This window comes from Nicotiana tomentosiformis, chromosome 1 (assembly GCF_000390325.3).
Source record: "Nicotiana tomentosiformis chromosome 1, ASM39032v3, whole genome shotgun sequence".
Taxonomy (NCBI): domain Eukaryota; kingdom Viridiplantae; phylum Streptophyta; class Magnoliopsida; order Solanales; family Solanaceae; genus Nicotiana; species Nicotiana tomentosiformis.
The window spans coordinates 84,818,940-84,838,730 of NC_090812.1; the positions used below are offsets into that span (position 1 = coordinate 84,818,940).

Sequence of the window (19,791 nt, forward strand, 5' to 3'; positions counted from 1 at the left end):
GGCTAAAGGTTGCCTTACTCGGGCAAGGCACGAGCTAGTCGCGGATGCACTAGGCGAGTATCAAGCTTGAGGATTGGGCTGTGCACGCGGGAGCGATGCTCAGTCTTGGGCTAAGGACAAGGCATGTCCTAAGCCAATTCCCCCAGGGCATTGTGATCCTAAGATGAAGCGCCACGACATGTCTAGGGCCAAGGGCCTAGGCATCTTACGGGCGGCGCAAGTTGGGGCAAGCCCCACCAACAGGCATAGGATCGTGCTTGGGAATTCTGGGATTAGGAAGAAGGCTGGCCCGCGGCGAGGGGAGCCGCGGGCGCCGCACGGGCGAGCAGGTGCCGCTACCCAATGTAAGGATTTGGGCCCGTGACACTTGGTATCAGAGCTGATTAAGGCCATACTATGCCATGGCACAACGCCAAGTCAAAGGGTGGATATGGCGAGTGCATTTTGGATGTCAGTGCCGAGATCACGTCAAAGCAGAGATTGATGTTCATATGCCATCAATGATCGAGAACCCGATACTGATGGTCGACGAAAGAAATGGGTGATTTCATTGTCTTTCGAAGTCTAAGGTGCTACTGAATGAGGTGATATGCCGATGAGTCGGATGGCCAAGAGAAATCCATGTTTGCCAGGTCGTGCAACCATATTGCTAAGAGTGGGAGCCATTGACTATAAACTTGGGCATGATCATAGCGGAGATCTTGCCAAGGATGCGTGCGACGCATCATGTTGAGTGTCTTTCCTTCGGGAGAAGACTTTGGGTTGCCTGAGGGCATTGCCAAGGTGAGGAAACGGATTCGAGGGTATAGCGAAGCTTCGAAATGAGGCGAGTTTCCAAGTTAGAAGGTGTCATCATTCTGGAAAGAGGTATGTCGAATGATCAGGGACCGTGAGTGTCCAAGTGCGAGGCACACCGAACCGGGAAGCCGTGCTAGCAGGGCCAAGAGGGTGCCTGTCTATAGGGCGAGTATTGAACTACTACCGGGAGCATTGGCTACTTGCTGAGGAAGTGACAACTGGAAAACAAAGAGCTTTGTTCGGAAATGCGGCGATGCTATGACTTTGGGAATGTAGTACTCACCAAAGGTCGTCCCAAGAGCTGGCCGAATGCCAAGTAGGACGACAGAGCTAAGATGTATCCTCCACATTGAGTGTGGAAGGATCCCGCCTATGCAAGAGGCATATGGGCGAAGTCGTGGGTCTGGAAGCGAACACATCTTCAAGGTAGTGAAGGCAAAGAAAGCTACGGGAGCGGAATGTTACGTAAGCTATGCCAAGAGGGCATCTTAATGCTACGGGAGCGAAAGGCTACGGGAGCCATGCCAAAGAGGGCATCTTAAGGCTACGGGAGCGACGTCAAAAGAGCACATTGATGTGCTAACCTGTGAAGGAAAGCTTCAGACGGACATGAAGTCCGTGAGGGTCATGGTGTGATTGACTAGTGTGGGTCAATTACAAAGTTAGACACCAGAGAGTGCAAGTGCGGAGGCACTTTCCAAGTGAACACCGAATGGAGGTGAAGTGCAGAGGCACGCTTGGAAGATACTTGAGGGAGAAGTGCATGGGGCACGACTCCTTTTGAGAAAGGACTTCGAGGAAGTCCAACCCACAGGACAAAGGGAGCTTGAATGGGCATACCTGAGGGGGCAGACTCCGGGATGTCTTAAGCTATGATGTGTCATCGGGGACGATGACATTATGAGTGTGGGAGGATGTCACAACTCGCATTTTGGAGTTGTGATTTCGGCCAAGAACTGGTGAGAAAAGGTCCTTCTGATGGTCTGACATAGAGCAGTCTACTCGGGCAACTTGGGCTTTTTAATTTTAAGCATATATAAGGGGGTATAGGTGATGAAAGCTCCGACCTGCCTCCCTCATACGTGCTGCCACCGAGCCGTATAGAACGAGCTGCCTTGGGGGCAACCTCAAGGGCCTACCTAGATGACTCAAAGGAGTGTCAAAGGTATCCACACAAGTTTGGGAACTCGTATGGACGGCGTGACGCCTTCGGGCCAGCGTTGGGCGTCAAAGTGGTGCTGGAGGCTCGATGTGTGGAACGGAATGTTGGAACGAGACCTCCGTGCCGATTGGATACTTGACGCACCTGTCATAGGGGCATCATGTGTCGACTTGTGAGCATGGCTTTGGTTCAACCATGCAAGCAAGGGTCCGTTGGCCTAAAAGTGCAGGTGTGGGCGACACTGCACTACTTCGGAATGGAAGCGTGCTGCAAGAGGGCTATGTATGGGCATGGCACGAAAGAGGCGCATGACAATGGCCAAGGGCTAAAGGTTGCCTTACTCGGGCAAGGCACGATCTAGTCGCGGATGCACTAGGCGAGTGTCAAGCTTGAGGATTGGGCTATGCACGCGGGAGCAATGCTCAGTCTTGGGCTAAGGACAAGGCATGTCCTAAGCCAATTCCCCCAGGGCACGCATGGATTGTGATCCTAAGATGAAGCGCCATGACATGTCTAGGGCCAAGGGCCTAGGCATCTTATGGGTGGCACAAGTTGGGTCGAGCCCCACCAACAGGCATAGGATCGTGCTTGGGAATCCTAGGATTAGGAAGAAGGATGGCCCTCGCCGCGGGCGCCGCAAGGAAGAGCAGGTGCCGCTACCCAACGTAAGGATTTGGGCCCGTGACAATAAGCTCCTTTGAATGATTTAATGTCATGGGCGGCTTTCCAACCATGCCCCATGACCCCTTGGACGCGCCCCGTGGCGTCCTGGCCAGCTTCCCAACGCCCGTCACCACGGTCGGCCCCGTGGTCTCGGCAGCTCCAAGTGACAAGCGCGCAAGTGCCTTTGTCGCCCCACCGATAGCCATCGCCAGCGCCCAGCCACAGGCAGATGCTAGCAGCGCCGCGCGCGCAGACCCTGATGCTAAAGACAAAGTTGCTGCCAACGGACTTGTTTCTGCTTTGTAGAAGACTAAGTCCTTTTCATTGTAAATATAGAGTAGTTTTGCTGCATTTTCTTTAAGTGTGATTTTCCAGCTTTCATAGGTCTAGTCATGTAACTTTGGTTTTTTTTTTAAGCATTATTAAGGGGGACCAAGCAATCAAAACTTTCAAGCAAGCAAACAATTCTCTGTACTTGTCTGTACTGGTGTCTCTCCCCCCCGACACCGTCTTGTTTTTCTGTAATAGCTTTCATTCAATGCAATCAAGCTTTCTTTCATTCTCAATTCTCTTTTCTGCTCTCTTTCAATTGCTCATGACATTGGTTTTCCCGTACGGCACTGACAATCTAGTCTAGCGTACGGAGGGGACCTCAGTTGGCGGACAGCAACCGTACTGACATCGGTTGCTTAGCCTTACATCGCCCTTCCAAGGAACTTCAGGAAGGCGCCGCGTAACAGTTGGTATCAGAGCCTAGGCTCGACATCGGACGAGGGATTACATTGCAATTACTACCATTTCTGACCATGGTGAATTATGGGGATCGCATCGCGACCCTTGAGGGAACGGTTGACGCCTTACGGCCCATCGTGGAAATGGTGCCTGACCTAAAGACCAGCCTAGTGCAAAGGTTGGACGACCTGGACCGCAGACTGATCCAGGCCGAAGTTGACATAGAAAACATCAGTCGCGACTCTGAAGGAGACCGGCAAACGGCAGCCACAGAGGCAGCCGAAATTTTTGGTAAATTTGAGGTCCTCGAACAGGAGCGCGCCGAGGATTTAGCCAACAGGGCACAAGAGGCATACAGGGTGACTGCCATGCAACAAACTATAGACAACTTGACAGGCCAGCTCAACGTTGTCAATGCTGCTTTACAAGGCATGCTTCGAGGAGGTGGAAACCAAATCGGGGGTATTGTGAACCTCGCCCATGTGGCCCAAAAACTGAAAATTCCTGAGCCAAAGCCATACAGTGGAGCTCGGAATGCCAAAGAAGTGAAAAACTTCATCTTTGACATCGAACAATACTTCGATACCGTGGGGGGCCTAGAAGAAGCTAAGAAGGTAGCAACTGCTGCCATGTATCTTCAGGGTGATGCCAAAATTCTGGTGGCGGGTGAAATACGAAGTCATCAAGGCTGGTGAAGATGCCCTCGAGACATGGGCAGAACTGAAGGCAGCCATACGCCTGCAGTTCTTCCCCGAAAATGTTGAGTACAATGCTAGGAGAAAGCTACGGGAGCTCCGCCAGACCAAATCAGTGCGGGATTACGTGCGGGAATTCTCTGCGCTCATGCTGAACATCCGCGACATGGGGGACAAAGACAAACTATTCACCTTCCTGGAAGGGTTGAAACCTTATGCCCGCATGGAGTTGCAAAGACAAAGGGTAGACACGTTACCTAAGGCAATCCAAGCAGCAGAGTGCCTTGGGGATTATCAAGTGGAAGCCCAGAAGGACAGGCTTCAACAGCCTGTCCAAGGAGGATACAAAGGAGGCCAGCCGAACACTGGTGGCCCTAGCAGAAGTGGAGACCGGAGTGCACCCAAATCTAAGGCTCCCTCTTCAAGCAGTACTAGTGCTGCATCTAACAACAATGATCGGGGGAGGAAACCCCCCTCAGGATGCCGTCATTACGGCGGACCACATTAGAACAATGAATGCCCGCATGCACAGATGAACGCTCATCAAGCTTTTGAGGATGGGTCCGATGACGATGCCGATGATGCGGACCAGACCAAACCAGTTGGTGCATTCAATGCCATTGTTGGCTCTTTTTCTGAGCCCCTAGCGAGAACCAGTGCTGGTATCCGTAAGAAGAAGGACCCCTGTCCAATCGCCAAGAAAGGGAAAAAGAAGGCGAACGAAAGGACTCCTCCTCATCAAGAAAGGACCTTAATGTTCGTTGATATGAAGGTAAATGGCAAGCCCATTCGGGTGATGATAGACACGGGTGCTACCCACAATTACTTAGCCTCGACTCAGGTGGAGCGCCTTGGCCTAGTTGTATGAAAGGGGAAAGGTCGTGTCAAGGCTATCAACTCACCACCTCAGCCAGTGGGTGGAATAGCCAAAGAAGTACCGGTGAAACTTGGCCCTTATGAAGGAAAGTTCAACCTGCGCGTGGTGATTATAGGTGACTTCGAGTTGATAGTGGGGTTGGAATTCCTGAGACAGACCAATACCATGCCCGCATCGTATGCAGACTTGCTACTGATGATGGGAGAAAACGGAGCTAAGCCCTGCATTATTCCGTCCATTCCCATGAAGATGGCCGCCGAGAACATCTCGGCCTTGCAGTTGAAGAAGGGGGTAAAAAGACATGAACCCACGTTCCTGGCTACCCTCTGCATGGAAGATATAGAACGCTCCTCGGGTCCCATTCCTGCACCCGTGAAGGAGTTGCTTCTGGAATTTGAAGACATCATGCCACAAGACATGCCAAAGCGTCTTCCGCCTAGGCGAACTGTGGACTATGAGATAGAGTTGGTGCCGGGTGCGAAGCCACCTGCCCGGGTGCCGTACAGAATGTCACAACCCGAACTCACCGAGCTTCAGAGACAATTGACGGAAATGCTAGACACAGGGATCATCGTGCCCTCCAAGTCCCCATACGGGTCCCCTGTGCTATTCCAAAAGAAACATGATGGTAGTTAACGACTTTGCGTGGATTACCGGGCTCTAAACAAAATCACCGTGAAAAACAAGTACCCTATTTCGCTAATGGCAGACTTGTTTGATAGACTGGGTGGTGCGACGGTATTCACCAAAATAGACCTGAGGACAGGTTATTGGCAAGTTCGGATTGCAGAGGGTGATGAGCACAAGACGACCTGTGTGACAAGATATGGGTCGTACGACTTCCTGGTTATGCCCTTTGGCTTGACTAACGCACCAGCCACATTTTGCACCTTGATGAACCAGGTCTTCCGAGAATACATTGATGAATTCATCGTGGTTTATTTGGATGACATTGTGGTATATAGCCAGACACTAGAAGAACACCTGGAGCATTTGCGGAAGGTCCTAGCCCGATTGCGGGAGCACGAATTATATGCAAAGCTATCCAAGTGCTCCTTTGCTCAGAAACAAATTGACTTCCTCGGACATATCATCGAGGAAGGGCGGATCAAGATGGACCAGCAAAAGATTCAGGCCATCACAGAATGGCCGCCTCCTAAGGATATCCACGCCTTGAGGTCGTTCCTTGGCCTATGCAACTTCTATCGGCATTTTGTGAAAAGTTACTCCCTCATTGCAGTGCCGCTGACAGAACTCGTCAAGAAGGTCACACCTTGGGATTGGGGCCCCAAGCGGGCAGAGGCCTTCGACGCATTGAAAATGGCTATGTCTAGTAGCCCAGTCTTGGCCCTCCCTGACTTGGCCAAACCATTCGAAGTGCAAACGGATGCCTCTGACTATGCACTTGGTGGAGTATTGCTACAAGAAGGGCATCCCGTAGCATACGAGAGCCGGAAGCTGAAGGATGCAGAGCGGCGCTATGCCGCCCATGAGAAAGAATTATTGGCTGTCGTTCATTGCTTACACCTTTGGAGGCATTATCTACTGGGAGCCTCATTCGTGTCAAGACAGACAACACCGCCGTTAGCCATTTCATGACCCAGCCAAAGCTGAATGGTCGACAGGCTAGGTGGCAGGAACTTCTAGCGGAATTTCACTTCAACCTGGAGCACCGAAGTGGGAAGACCAATCATGTTGCTGATGCACTCAGTCGGAGAGCTGATCTAGCATCGGTGTGTGTACTCGCCGCCCTAAAGGGAAGCGAAGTAACCACCACTATAAAAGACCAGATACAAGATCTACTCATCAAGGATCCCGCTGCACAGTATTTGGTTGATTTGGTAGGACAGGGCAAGACTCGCCAGTTCTACACCGAAGATGGTTTCCTGAAGGTGAAAGGGAACCGACTTTATGTTCCTAAAGGAGGAGATCTGCGACGGGCTCTTCTAGCGGAATGCCACGATACTCTGTGGGCCGGTCATCCCTGCGAGGAACGCACCATGGCATTGCTTCGCCGTGCATATTATTGGCCTCAAATGGTCGACGACGTCGCTCAGTATGTGAAGACTTGTCTAGTATGCCAGAAGGATAAGTCAGACCGCTTGACACAGGCAGGGCTCTTGGAACCACTAGCTGTCCCAAAAAGACCTTGGGAAAGCGTTTCCCTGGACTTCATCACCGGATTGCCCAAGGTCGGAGATCTCACAACTATCTTGGTTGTGGTGGATCGGTTTTCCAAGTATGCTACCTTTATAGCAGCCCCACAATATATATCAGCAGAAGATACAACTCGACTATTCTTCTCTCAGGTCGTCAAATATTGGGGCCTACCCAAAGACATTGTTAGTGATCACGACTCACGCTTCACTAGCAATTTTTGGACCCAACTCTTTAAGTGTCTCGGGTCAAAATTGAGTCATAGCTCAAGTTTTCATCCACAATCTGATGGCCAGACGGAGCGATTCAATGGCATGCTAGAGGAATATCTCCGGCACTTTGTGACCGGATCGCAAAAGAACTGGGTGAAGCTTCTGGATGCTGCTCAACTGTGTTTCAATTCACAAAAGAGCTCAAGTACCAACAAAAGCGCTTTTGAAATTGTTACCGGACAGCAACCGCTACTCCCACACACAGTGAACGCACCAAACATGTCAAAATCTCCTCGGGCTGCCAGCTTCTCAAAAGAATGGAAGCAAAATTTGGAGATAGTGCGGAGCTATCTTGTCAAAGCCCAAAAGCGGATGAAGAGGCATGCTGATCAGAATCGCCGCTTTGTGGAATACCAGGTGGGAGACAAAGTGATGGTCAAAATCCCAAAGCGGTACTTGTTTGCAGGGGTCCATGACCCTCGCCTATTGCAAAAATATATTGGACCCTTGTCCATTGAAAGGCGCATTGGGAAAGTTGCATACCGGGTGGATACCCCAGCTTGGTGGAAAATCCATCCTGTTTTCCATGTCAGTCTCCTGAAACCTTTTCGGGAAGATGTGGAGGATCCTTCACGAAGCCAACTCACAATACCAAGTATTCGAGGCCCCAATTCAACCGGAAAAAGGCGTGCTGAAGCTATTCTTGATGATCGAGTGATTCACGCCTCAAGAAAAGATCACCAGGAGTTCTTGGTGAAATGGCAGGGATGTGATGCAGAGGAGAATACTTGGGAGAGGGGAACAAACCTCAAAGCCTACAAGAGCCTGATTGATGATTACCTTGCAAGGAAGGCGCCGAGGACGTCGCCAACTTAGGTGGGGGAGAATATCATGGGCGGCTTTCCAACCATGCCCCATGACCCCTTGGACACGCCCCGTGGCGTCCTGGCCAGCTTCCCAACACCCGTCGCCACGGTCGGTCCCGTGGTCTCGGCAGCTCCAAGTGACAAGCGCGCAAGTGCCTCTGTCGCCCCACCGATAGCCATCGCCAGCGCCCAGCCACAGGCAGATGCCAGCAGCGCCGTGCACGTAGACAATGCCGCGCGCGCGGACCCTGATGCTAAAGACAAAGTTGCTGCCAACAGACTTGTTTCTGCTTTGTAGAAGACTAAGTCCTTTTCATTGTAAATATAGAGTAGTTTTGCTGCATTTTCTTTAAGTGTGATTTTCCAGCTTTCATAGGTCTAGTCATGTAACTTTGGTTTATTTTTTTAAGCATTATTAAGGGGGACCAAGCAATCAAAACTTTCAAGCAAGCAAACAATTCTCTGTACTGGTGTCTCTCCCCCCGACACCGTCTTGTTTTTCTGTAATAGCTTTCATTCAATGCAATCAAGCTTTCTTTCATTCTCAATTCTCTTTTCTGCTCTCTTTCAATTGCTCATGACATTGGTTTTCCCGTACGGCACTGACAATCTAGTCTAGCGTACGGAGGGGACCTCAGTTGGCGGACAGCAACCGTACTGACATCGGTTGCCTAGCCTTACGTCGCCCTTCCAAGGAACTTCAGGAAGGCGCCGCGTAACAGTAAGTATGAACAAATTCAGACTGTGAAACTGCGAATGGCTCATTAAATCAGTTATAGTTTGTTTGATGGAAGGTCGTAGTTTTTGATAACGACTCTAATTACTCAAAGTTCACTTCCCTCCAAGAATAACGAAGATAATCATATGGAATACCATTCTTATTTTAGAATCAATATCAAAATAAAATTATAGATGTATCAGTCCTATGTGCAGGCGTAATTATCTGCTTCCAGTTTTTAAGTTCTGATAGCCATTAGCCACCACCTCTCTATTCAATGACATCCATAACATAAGACAGTAACAAGTTACTGACTCGAAATCTGAATCTCCTTCAATGTACAAAATAACGACCTCTTTACATATCACTAAAACAATTACAACCCAACACCATACAGAGCCTTACCACTTCACCTCACAAGCTCAGACTATAGACCAACTAGACATACAATGGCTTTGAAGAAGCCAGGCGACAAAAGAAGAAGAAGAAAATGTTTCTACTTGGACAACTAAGTTATCATAACTTCTTCAAATTGTTGTATAAATAGAAAGTATCATATTCAGTATGCTCTTCTTGGGAGTGGATAGGCTCGATTTACATCGTGCCTTGGATGAAGTGGAGAACGATGGTGCAAAGGTTGCTGACCATATCTATAAGCAGTCTGATGTCTGGAACTTACTCTAGGCTCCTTGGGTCTTTCATTGACAGCTTCAATCTGTTCCAGTTTCTCCACTACTTCTTTCATTGATGGTCTGGTTTTAGGTTCAGGTCCAAGACATGACAGTGCCAGTTGTGCTATTTGTACTGCAGCTCTGGATGGATATTTCCCTTCCAGCCGTGAATCCATCTTGTCCTTCAACTTCCTTCTATCAGATAAATGTGGCTTAATCCATTCAACCAGATTATGCTGGTGGCTTGGACGGTTTGTGTCTAGTGCCCGTAGACCTGTTAGCATTTCCACTAAAACAACACCAAAACCATAGACATCGCTCTTTACGTATAAGTGTCCTGTCGAAAAATGACAATAGAAGTATGAACATATATTTATTTGGATTTGACTCTATGTTTTTGAGCCTGTAAGAACTAGATGTGATTCCAGAAAAGTTGAATTTCCAACTACAGAAGCCCAACAGAAAGTTTACCTGTTGCAACATACTCAGGAGCAGCATAACCATGCGTTCCCATGACCCGTGTAGTCACATGTGATTGACTAGCCGAAGGACCTAGTTTTGCCAAGCCAAAATCTGATATCTTCGCATTGTAAGACTGAAACCAAAAGGAATTAAAAAATGTCATGAAACATTTTTATTAATAACAACCTTTTCTCCCTAATGTTCACAGCTAGTCAGGTTTTGTCACTTTGTGATGAAGAGCTCCAAACTTTAGGCAAAACAGCGTGTAAACCAGAAAGATGCTCAGAAGAAGAGGATTTGTGCTGAATGAAATAATCAACTGGCGTCAATTTTGAATCTCTATATTACATGCGTTAATCCACTATATGACAATATTCTGAGGGAGAAGAAAAGGGAACATACGCCATCAAGTAATATATTTGAAGCCTTGAAGTCTCTGTAAATGACTTGCTTCTCCGATGCATGTAGGAAGGCCAAGCCTCGGGCTGCGCCAATCACAATTTTAAGCCTTACGTTCCATGGAAGTGGCTGAGCCGCAGAGCCCCCTAAGCAGACCAAAGAGAACAAATATGTTTAGGTAGAGAATGAAGTAGACACATTCCTCACTGCGTTAATCTAGAATAGCGTATATATTATTGAGAAGATATAGCTCATCTCTTACTTCCAAAGAGATGGTTCTCCAAGCTGCCCTTTTGCATAAACTCATAGACAAGCAATAGCTCTTTATCTTCCCAGCAGTATCCCAAGAGTTTGACCAGGTTAGGATGAGAAAGTCTTCCAAGAAAATTCACCTCAGACTGCATAAACAAATGAAATGAGATTCACAGAGAACCTTGGAAAATTTTTTAGCAGATACCAGCAATAAAAACTCACTGTCTCTGAGCAATGGATTAATTTTTCACTTTTAAATATTTAGAATAAAAGCCTATAGTTCCTAGTCTAGTCAATGAACAACTAGAGTTAATCAGGAGAAAGCAAAACATGTGCCCAAAGATGTTAACCAATCTACTAAATTAGAAGACATAATATCACAAGTTTCAGTAAAATAGGAACAACAACAACAAACCCAGTGCATTCCTACACGTGGGGTTTGGGAAGGGTAGTGTGTACGCAGACGTTACCCCTACCTTACGAAGGAAGAGAGGTTGTTTCCAATAGACCCTCGGCTCAAGAACAGTGAAAAGGACACAATAAACCAACATTAACAATGGCAAGGAAATAAGATAAAAGAAACAAATAGCACATCAAGTAATAGCAGAGAAACTAGGAATACGAAGCTATAAGAGAAGTGCGAAAACTACCGGCATTAATGCCATATCGTCTAATCAGCAAGGAACTCGGAATAGGAGAATACAAGACTAGTACTAATACTACTAAAACGACTAGAAGAGACTCTTGACTACCTGTCAACCCACAACCCTAATCCTCGACCTCCACACCTCCCTATCGAGGGTCATGTCCTTGGTAAGCTGAAGTAGAGCCATGTCCTGCCTAATCACCTCTCCCCAGTAAAACGACTAGAAGAGACTCTTGACTACCTGTCAACCCACAACCCTAATTCTCGACCTCCACACCTCCCTATCGAGGGTCATGTCCTTGGTAAGCTGAAGTAGAGTAGAGCCATGTCCTGCCTAATCACCTCTCCCCAGTACTTCCTAGGCCTCCTTCTACCTCTTCTCTGACCCGCTATGGTCAACCTCTCGTATCTCCTTACTGGGGAATCGATGTCTTTCCTCTTCACATGCCTGAACCATCTCAGCCTCGATTCCCGTAACTTGTCTTCCACAGGGGCCACACCCTCCTTGTCCCTAATAACTTCATTCCTAACCCGGTCCTTCCTGGTATGCCCACATATCCATCTCAACATCCTCATCTCTGCTACTTTCAACTTCTGGACATGAGATTTCTTGACTGGCCAACACTTGGCTCCATACAACATAGTCGGCCTAACTACCACTTTGTAGAACTTGCTCTCAAGACTTGGTGGCACATTCCTATCACACCAGACGCAAGCCTCCGTTTCATCCACCCCGCTCCAACACGATGCGTAACACCCTCGTCAATCTCCCCATTCCCCTGAATAACAGACCCAAGATATTTGAAACTATCTCTCTTGGGGATGACTTGTGTATCAATCTTCACCTCCACTTTTGTTTCCTGCGTCCCCACACTGAACTTGCACTCCAAGTATTCAGTTTTGTCCTACTCAACTTAAAACCTTTAGACTCCATGGTCTGCTTCCACAGCTCCAGCCGATCGTTAACCCCGCAGCGCGTTTCATCGATTAGCACTATGTCATCTGCACATAACATACACCATGACACCTCCCCCTGAATGTGGCGCGTCAGCACGTCCATCGCCAGGGCAAATAAAAATGGGCTAAGAGCTGAACCCTGATGTAACCCCATCATCACAAGAAAATAGTCTGAGATTGGATAATGGAATGCAATTGGATAGATGGTAAAACAGGATTATACAAGAATTAAAAAAGCAAAAAGGCGAGACAATGGAATGCAATTGGATAGATGGTAGAGGGTTGCCTGCGTCCAAAAGTGATGACTCACTAAGCTTGATGAATGAGCAAGTGGAAAGGTGCTTTATGAAATCATGTAAACACAAATTCTGCACTACAAAACGAAGACTGCAAACAAAGATCCTAGACCATCCATCCAACTCAATGTTAGCATAATCATATTGGTCACTGTTCTATTTCTGGAGAACGACAATAAGGTGCCAGACATTCGAGGAATATGTTTTTGCTAAAGTTTAGAGCAAACGACGTGCATTAAACAGCATAAATAATATCTTAAATCTTAATTTAATCTTTCCCACTAAAAGTAATCAAAGAAGTTCAAGTCAATGGAACGTTAAAAACCTCCAGCCAACCAATATTACCCAGAAATGAGTTACTAAGTGCTTCTTTGTAAATTGACCCATATGCTCATGCAGAGAATAAAGAAGAGAGCAATTGCAGCTACACTAAACGAAGCAAGCTAGCTGCTGGTATAAACTAGAAATAGGTCCATGTTTAGAAGAGAGGAATGACCTGCCACTCTTCCAACCCTTGTAAGCTTTCAGAATTCAATTTCTTAACAGCAATTACAGTGCCGCTACCACTCTTGGCAGAAGCCCTCTCATCAAGCCAACCCTTGTAAACTTTCCCAAAACCACCTTCTCCCAGCACCGTATCATTTCTAAAATTTCTGGTGGCGGCCTTGAGTTCGGTAAAAGAAAACATCCGTAAACTGGAGTGGGGTAATATTTGCCCATTCGGATAAACCTCATCGACTGATCCACTGGCTGCTGAGAATTGGCTATTCCCGGAGACGTTGCTCACAGTTGAGGATGTCGTGTTGCTGGTCGTCTGTGATATGCTTGCTGCAATTTCAATAAATAAAAACCGACACACATTAATCAACCAGGTAATAGTTTTTGGATAGATAAGCACTTTAAGAGAAGAAAAAATGAATACATAAAAGCGAAATCAATAGAAGCCGATACCCAGAAAGAAGTGATAGAAACGAATTCTTGAAATCTCTGAATAAGTGAGGGCATCAGATTCTAATTAAGGGGGGTAAAAGAGAAAGGATACCTGAACTGAAATGGCCAGTGGTACATGGGCTCTGATTATCAGACGCATTACTGAAACAAATTCCCATCCCTCTCTCTCTCTGGGTCCAGAATTTCTTGTTACTAATGAGTGCTGTGTAGGTCCAAAAGTATCTCAATCGAAGTAGAATCCCAAGAAATAAGACACCCAAAGCAGAGAAGGCATAAGAATACAAAGGAGGTCAGCCAAAAAGAGAGAGGAGATCTGTTTGCAGCTTTTCTTTTTCTTCTTCTTCAGCTGTCTCCTGATCAGCCTTGTTTGTTTGCTTCCGAAGCTTGTTTGACTTGACTCAAATTAATACTACTATAAGGCTTTCTTTTTTTTTCTATTCAATCACACTCTGGGTTGATTGTTGTAAATTTCAATACCAAATTGTATGACTTGGTCTTCTTCCGTTTTCCAGCTCATACATATCCCTTTGTCTGTTCTTAAAATCATTTTTCCACAACTTATACCATCCTTTTTCTATTTACGTATCCAATAACGGATTTAAAAGTTTCAATTATAAACAACAAAATATCACACTGCATCCTTTACTTTTTGTGACACTATATATATTATCTAAATATAATTTCTATTCTTTAAAAAACTTTTAAATTTTATTAACAGTTCAAGTTAAAGACCGGTGCATACGGGTAAAACCGAGCCCGTGGAACGCCTCGGTTTCTGATGAAGTGAACGGGGCAAGAAACGTAAAGGCAAGGAACCGGAATCGAGGCAAGGAGCCCCTTGATCCGGGGTCCGGACAAAACATCCGCCCTTGGGAGTATCGGAGCCATGACCCCCAGGTCCGGTTCGAACCCCAAAAGCCTCAGAGAGCATTACTAGATAATCGAGCACGACCAACAAAAGGCTGTGATGTCCGTGACTAGCCGGATATCACGGCGTGGATCGCGGCACGTATCGGCAGAGAACCGGTGATTAGTTAAACAGAAGATTTTTATCTTTTATCGAATTGTACTTAGGGTAAAACTCCCCTAGTATATAAAGGGGGTCTGATTATTCATTAGGGATAATGTAACACGCATATCAAAGCAATATATCTTATTTTCTCTGTTATTCAAAGTTCTTACTCTTGTTCATCGGTGCTTCGTTATTGTGAGTCCGGGATCGAGGGAAGGCATCTCATTAAGGTTGTTATTGAGTCCGGAATCACCCCTCTTAAGTGGTTTAATAATCTATTACGTCATTTATCTGTTTAATCTAACGCAATTTATCGTTTGTATTGAATTAATCCACGTATCCTTAAAACCATATATAAATTTAATTGTTATCCATTTTTTAGAGTAAACAGTTTGGCGCACACCGCGTGGCTAAGGATAATAGTTGCAATTTGCTACAAATTTTCATAACACACTCTATTTTACACTTGTTCTTTGAGCTTTTAATTTCAGGTCAGATTATAAATGTCGAACTCCCAATCTACCCATTTGAACATGGATGTTGAGTCCGGCTACCATGGCGAAAATAACAATGTGGTACCAAGCAACGAGGTGCCCCCTACTGATCCCAACGTGGTCCTAGTCGTTGATCCGATCGATGCTAACTCACACGTGGCTATCGAAGCAAACTTGCCTACTGACCCAAAAACAGTGTTCGCGGGGGAGCTCGGTCGATAGCCCGGAGCACACACGACTACGGAGGTGACGGGATCAACTTGCGCGTGATCTTCGAAATGTTACAGGCTCAACAGGCAGCGATAGCCCAGTTGCAAAACCAAAGCCGATCCCCTAGCAGAGTTGAGCCCGAATCGTCCAGGGAAAACGCCCGAAGGAATGAACCGGCCACAGAAAGGACGGGTGAAGCAGAATCCAGGACCAACCCTGAGATAATAAAGATGCTTAAGGAACTAACAAAACTAGTGGAATCGGGAGAAAAGAAAATCGAAGCTAACGACAAAAAAATGGAGGTCTATAACTCCAGGGTTGACCAAATCCCGGGAGCATCACCGATACTAAATGGCCTAGATTCCAAAAAAATTATCCAAAAGCCTTTCCCTCTGAGCGCAGCTCCGAAGCCGATCCCGAAAAAGTTTCGTATGCCCGAAATTCCAAAGTATAATGGGACAATCGATCCCAATGAACATGTGGTCTCTTATACATGCGCCATCAAAGGAAATGACTTGGAAGATGATGAAATCAAATCTGTCCGAAAAAGTTCGGAGAGACCTTGTCGAAAGGAGCTATGATATGGTATCACAACTTACCCCCTAATTCTATTGACTCATTTGCTATGCTTACACATGCCTTTGTAAAAGCGCAAGCCGGGGCCATCAAGGTCGAAACCAGGAAATCAGACCTTTTCAAGGTAAAACAAAGAGATAACGAGATGCTCAGGGAATTCGTATCAATGTTTCAAATGGAACGGATGGACTGCCTCCGGTCGCAGATGATTGGACCATTCATGCCTTCACCTAAGGATTCAATCCCCGAAGCTCATTGGCTTCATAGAAGTTGAAGCAAAATCTGATAGAATACCCGGGAGTAACTTGGGCTGACGTCCATAACCGGTACCAATCAAAAATTATGTTCGAAGATGATCAGCTCGGGGCCCCTTCCGGGTCCGTTTATCCCATCAGAACTGGTGACAGATCCAAAAGAGATATTTATCATGAATCAAGATTGAATAGAGACCGGTATCAATCATATAATGGATATCGAAGGGGTAATGAGTTCGGACGCAACATTGTGAGAAGTGAAAGAAGGAGCGACCGAGGTCAGAATAACCGGGGACTCATGAGCAAAAGCGATTTTGATAGACCCATCGGGTCTAAGGAAGCACTAAGGTTATCGGAGTGCAACTTCAACGTCGACACTGCCACTATCGTATCAGCCATCGGACGCATCAAAGATACTAAGTGGCCTCCACCATTGCAATCCAATCCTGCCCAAAGGGACCCTAACCTAATGTGTAAATATCATGGCACTCACGGCCACATAACCGAAGATTGCCGACAACTGAGAAAGGAAGTAGCCCGGTTATTCAACAACGGACACCTCTGAGAGTTTCTGAGTGATCGAGCCAAAACTCACTTCAAGAATAGGGACTCCAACAAGCAGATCGATCAAGAGGAACCTCAGTACGTCATTAACATGATCATTAGTGGGGTCGACGTCCCCCAGGATCCGATGTTAAAGTGCACTAAAGTGTCCATTAAAAGAGAAAAACGGACTCGAGATTATGTACCAGAGGGAACCGTATCTTTCAACGATGAGGATGCTAAAGGCATCATGCAACCACATAATGATGCATTGGTAATATCTGTACTCATAAACAAATCTCGAGTTAAGCATGTGCTAATTGATCCAGGTAGCTCGGCTAATATAATCAGATCGAGGGTCGTGGAACAACTGGGTCTACAAGACCAAATTGTGCATGCAGTTCGAGTTTTAAACGGGTTTAACATGGCATGTGAGACCACTAAAGAGGAGATAACCCTACCGATAAACACAGTAGGAACCGTTTAGAAAATAAAGTTCTATGTGATTGAAGGAGATATGAGATACAATGCTCTGTTCAGGAGGCCATGGATTCACAATATGAGGGCAGTACCCTCAACATTACACTGGGCATTGAAATTTCCCACACCAGGGGGAGTTAAAATAGTTTACGAAGAGCAACCGACCAAAAAAGAGATGTTCGCGGTCGATGAGGTGATCCTAATATCCGCACTCTCAATATCAAAGAACCCGAGTTCGGTTACCAAGGAAGAAACCAAATAGCAGTCACCGACACCAACCCCGACCGAACCAGAAAAGCAGGGGATAGGCGAGGATGACGACTACGGAGTTCCCAGGTCTTTCATAGCCACCGACGATTCTGATGCCACCAAGTCAACAATTGAGGAGCTGGAGCAAGTCATATTGATCGAGCACCTGCCCGATCGGAAGGTATACCTGGGCACAGGGTTAAGTCCCGAGCTCAGAAAAAAACTTATTGAATTCCTTATAGCTAACATAGATTGTTTCGCTTGGTCCTATCTTGACATGACAGGGATCCCGCCAGAAATAACTACTCACAAGATGAGCTTAGATCTGAAGTTTCACCCGGTTAAACAGAAGAGGAGACCTCAGTCCGAAGTCAAGCATGCATTCATCAAAGCCGAAGTATCTAAACTCCTTAAAATAGGTTCCATTCGAGAAGTTAAGTACCCGGATTGGTTAGCAAAGTAGTAGTCCCTAAAAAGGGAAATAAATTAAGAATGTGTGTAGACTACAAAAACCTGAACAAGGCATACCCCCAAGGACTCTTTTCCTCTACCCAACATCGATCGCATGATCTATGGAACGGCCGCCCACGAGATCCTCAACTTTCTCGATGCTTATTCCGGGTACAACCAAATCCGGATGGACCCGTGCGATCAGGAAAAAACTTCCTTCATCACTAAATACGGCACCTATTATTATAATGTAATGTCGTTCGGATTAAAGAACGTCGTTGCCACTTACCAATGCCTAGTAAACCCGTTGTTTGAAGAACAAATAGGAAAATTGATGGAGGTTCACATTGACGACATGTTAGTAAAGTCCCTGCGAGCAGAGGACCATTTTGAACATTTGCAGGAAATCTTCAACATACTAAAGAAATAAAATATAAGGCTGAACCCGGTGAAATGTGCATTCGAGGTCAGATCCGAAAAGTTCCCATGATTTATGGTGTCCAACCGGGGAATCGAGATCAATCCCGACAAGATCAATGCCATAGAAGACATCACCGTCGTAGACAATGTCAAGGTCGTTCAAAGGCTAACCGGGCATATAGCCGCTTTGGGCTGGTTCATTTCAAGATCCTTCGATAAGAGCCATCGGTTCTTCTCGTTATTAAAGAAGAAGAATAACTTCTAATAGACCCCGGAGTTCCAAAAATCTTTGGAAGAACTCAAGCAGTACCTTTCGAGCCCGTATTTGCTCCATACTCCGAAGGCAGACGAGCAGTTGTACATGTACTTAATGGTATCCAAGATAGAGGTAAGTGGAGTCCTAGTCCGGGAAGAGGAAGGTACGTAATTTCCTATCTATTATGTTAGTAGGACTCTAGGCGAGGCCGAAACTAGGTATCCTCACCTGGAGAAATTGGCGCTCGCTTTGCTAAGAGCCTCTCGGAAGTTAAAGCCATATATTCAATGCCATCCTATATGTGTCGTAACTACTTACCCGTTAAGAAACATAATACATAAACCCGAGCTCTCGGGATGATTGACAAAATGGGTCATGGAAATTAGCGGGTACGATATCGAATATCGACCTCGAACCGCCATCAAATCCCAATCTTTGGCAGACTTCGTGGCCGACTTTACGCGGCCCTAATACCCGAAGTCGAGAGGGAATTATTGTTGAACTCAGGTACTTCCTCGAGGATCTGGACCCCCTTTACAGACATTGCCTCAAACACAGAAGGGTACGGTCTTGGCATCGTGCTAAAGCCACCCACGGGTAACGTAGTTAGAGAATCTATTAGAATTGTGAAATTGACTAACAATGAGGTCGAGTATGAGGCCATGATTGCAGGTCTCGAATTGGCTAAAAGCCTGGGGGCCAAAGTGATCGAAGCTAAATGCGATTCCCTCTTTGTGGTGAATCAAGTCAATGGGACGTTCGAAGTGAAAGAGGAACGAATGCGAAGATACCTGGATAAACTACAGGTAACGCTACATCGATTCAAGGAGTGGACCATGTAACATGTACCCCGGGATAAAAATAGTGAAGTTGATGCTCTATCTAACTTGGGGTCGTTAGTTGATGATGAGTTCAACTCAGGAATGGTCGTACAACTCATAAAATCGGTAGTGGAAGAAGGCCACACCGAGATAAACTCGACAAGCTTAACCTGGGACTAGAGAAACAAGTATATAGATTACCTGAAGACCGGGAAGTTACCCTCGGATCCTAAAGAATCAAGAGCTTTGCGCACTAAGGCAGCCAGGTTCAGCTTGTCCGAAGATAACACCCTATTCAGAAGAACAATTGATGGCCCCCTCGCCATATGTCTGGGGCCGGGAGACACCAAATACGTTTTGTGGGAAGTTTACGAAGGCACCTACGGAAACCACTCAGGGGCCGAATAGTTGGTTTGTAAAATAATCAGAGCCGGCAATTACTGGATCGATACGGAGAAAGATGCTAAGGAGTTCGTACGGAGATGCAACGACTGTCAGAGGCACGCACTGAT

At 46.4% G+C, this 19,791-nt stretch overlaps 1 protein-coding gene across 1 annotated transcript; it reads right to left on the minus strand.

Annotated features, from left to right (window-relative positions):
• Positions 1-9,219: 9,219 nt before the first annotated feature.
• Positions 9,220-13,900, minus strand: LOC104089842 (probable serine/threonine-protein kinase PIX13). Its single transcript, XM_009594842.4, has 6 exons — positions 13,606-13,900; positions 13,060-13,391; positions 10,675-10,810; positions 10,416-10,558; positions 10,023-10,146; positions 9,220-9,888 (listed from the first exon to the last, which is right to left on the minus strand). The coding sequence occupies exons 1-6, from the start codon at positions 13,670-13,672 to the stop codon at positions 9,440-9,442; spliced, it is 1,251 nt and encodes a 416-aa protein (XP_009593137.1). The 5' UTR covers positions 13,673-13,900; the 3' UTR covers positions 9,220-9,439.
• Positions 13,901-19,791: the final 5,891 nt, after the last annotated feature.

Bases quoted from the DNA above. Each gene is read 5' to 3' on its own strand.
- LOC104089842 (XM_009594842.4), bottom strand. From the start codon at position 13,672: ATGGGAATTTGTTTCAGTAATGCGTCTGATAATCAGAGCCCATGTACC. The intron at 10,811-13,059 runs GTCATTCCTCTC...TTGTTTATGCAG, and splicing joins AAGGGTTGGAAGAGTGGCAG to TCTGAGGTGAATTTTCTTGG. The intron at 10,559-10,674 runs GTAAGAGATGAG...TGGTCTGCTTAG, and splicing joins GGAGAACCATCTCTTTGGAA to GGGGCTCTGCGGCTCAGCCA.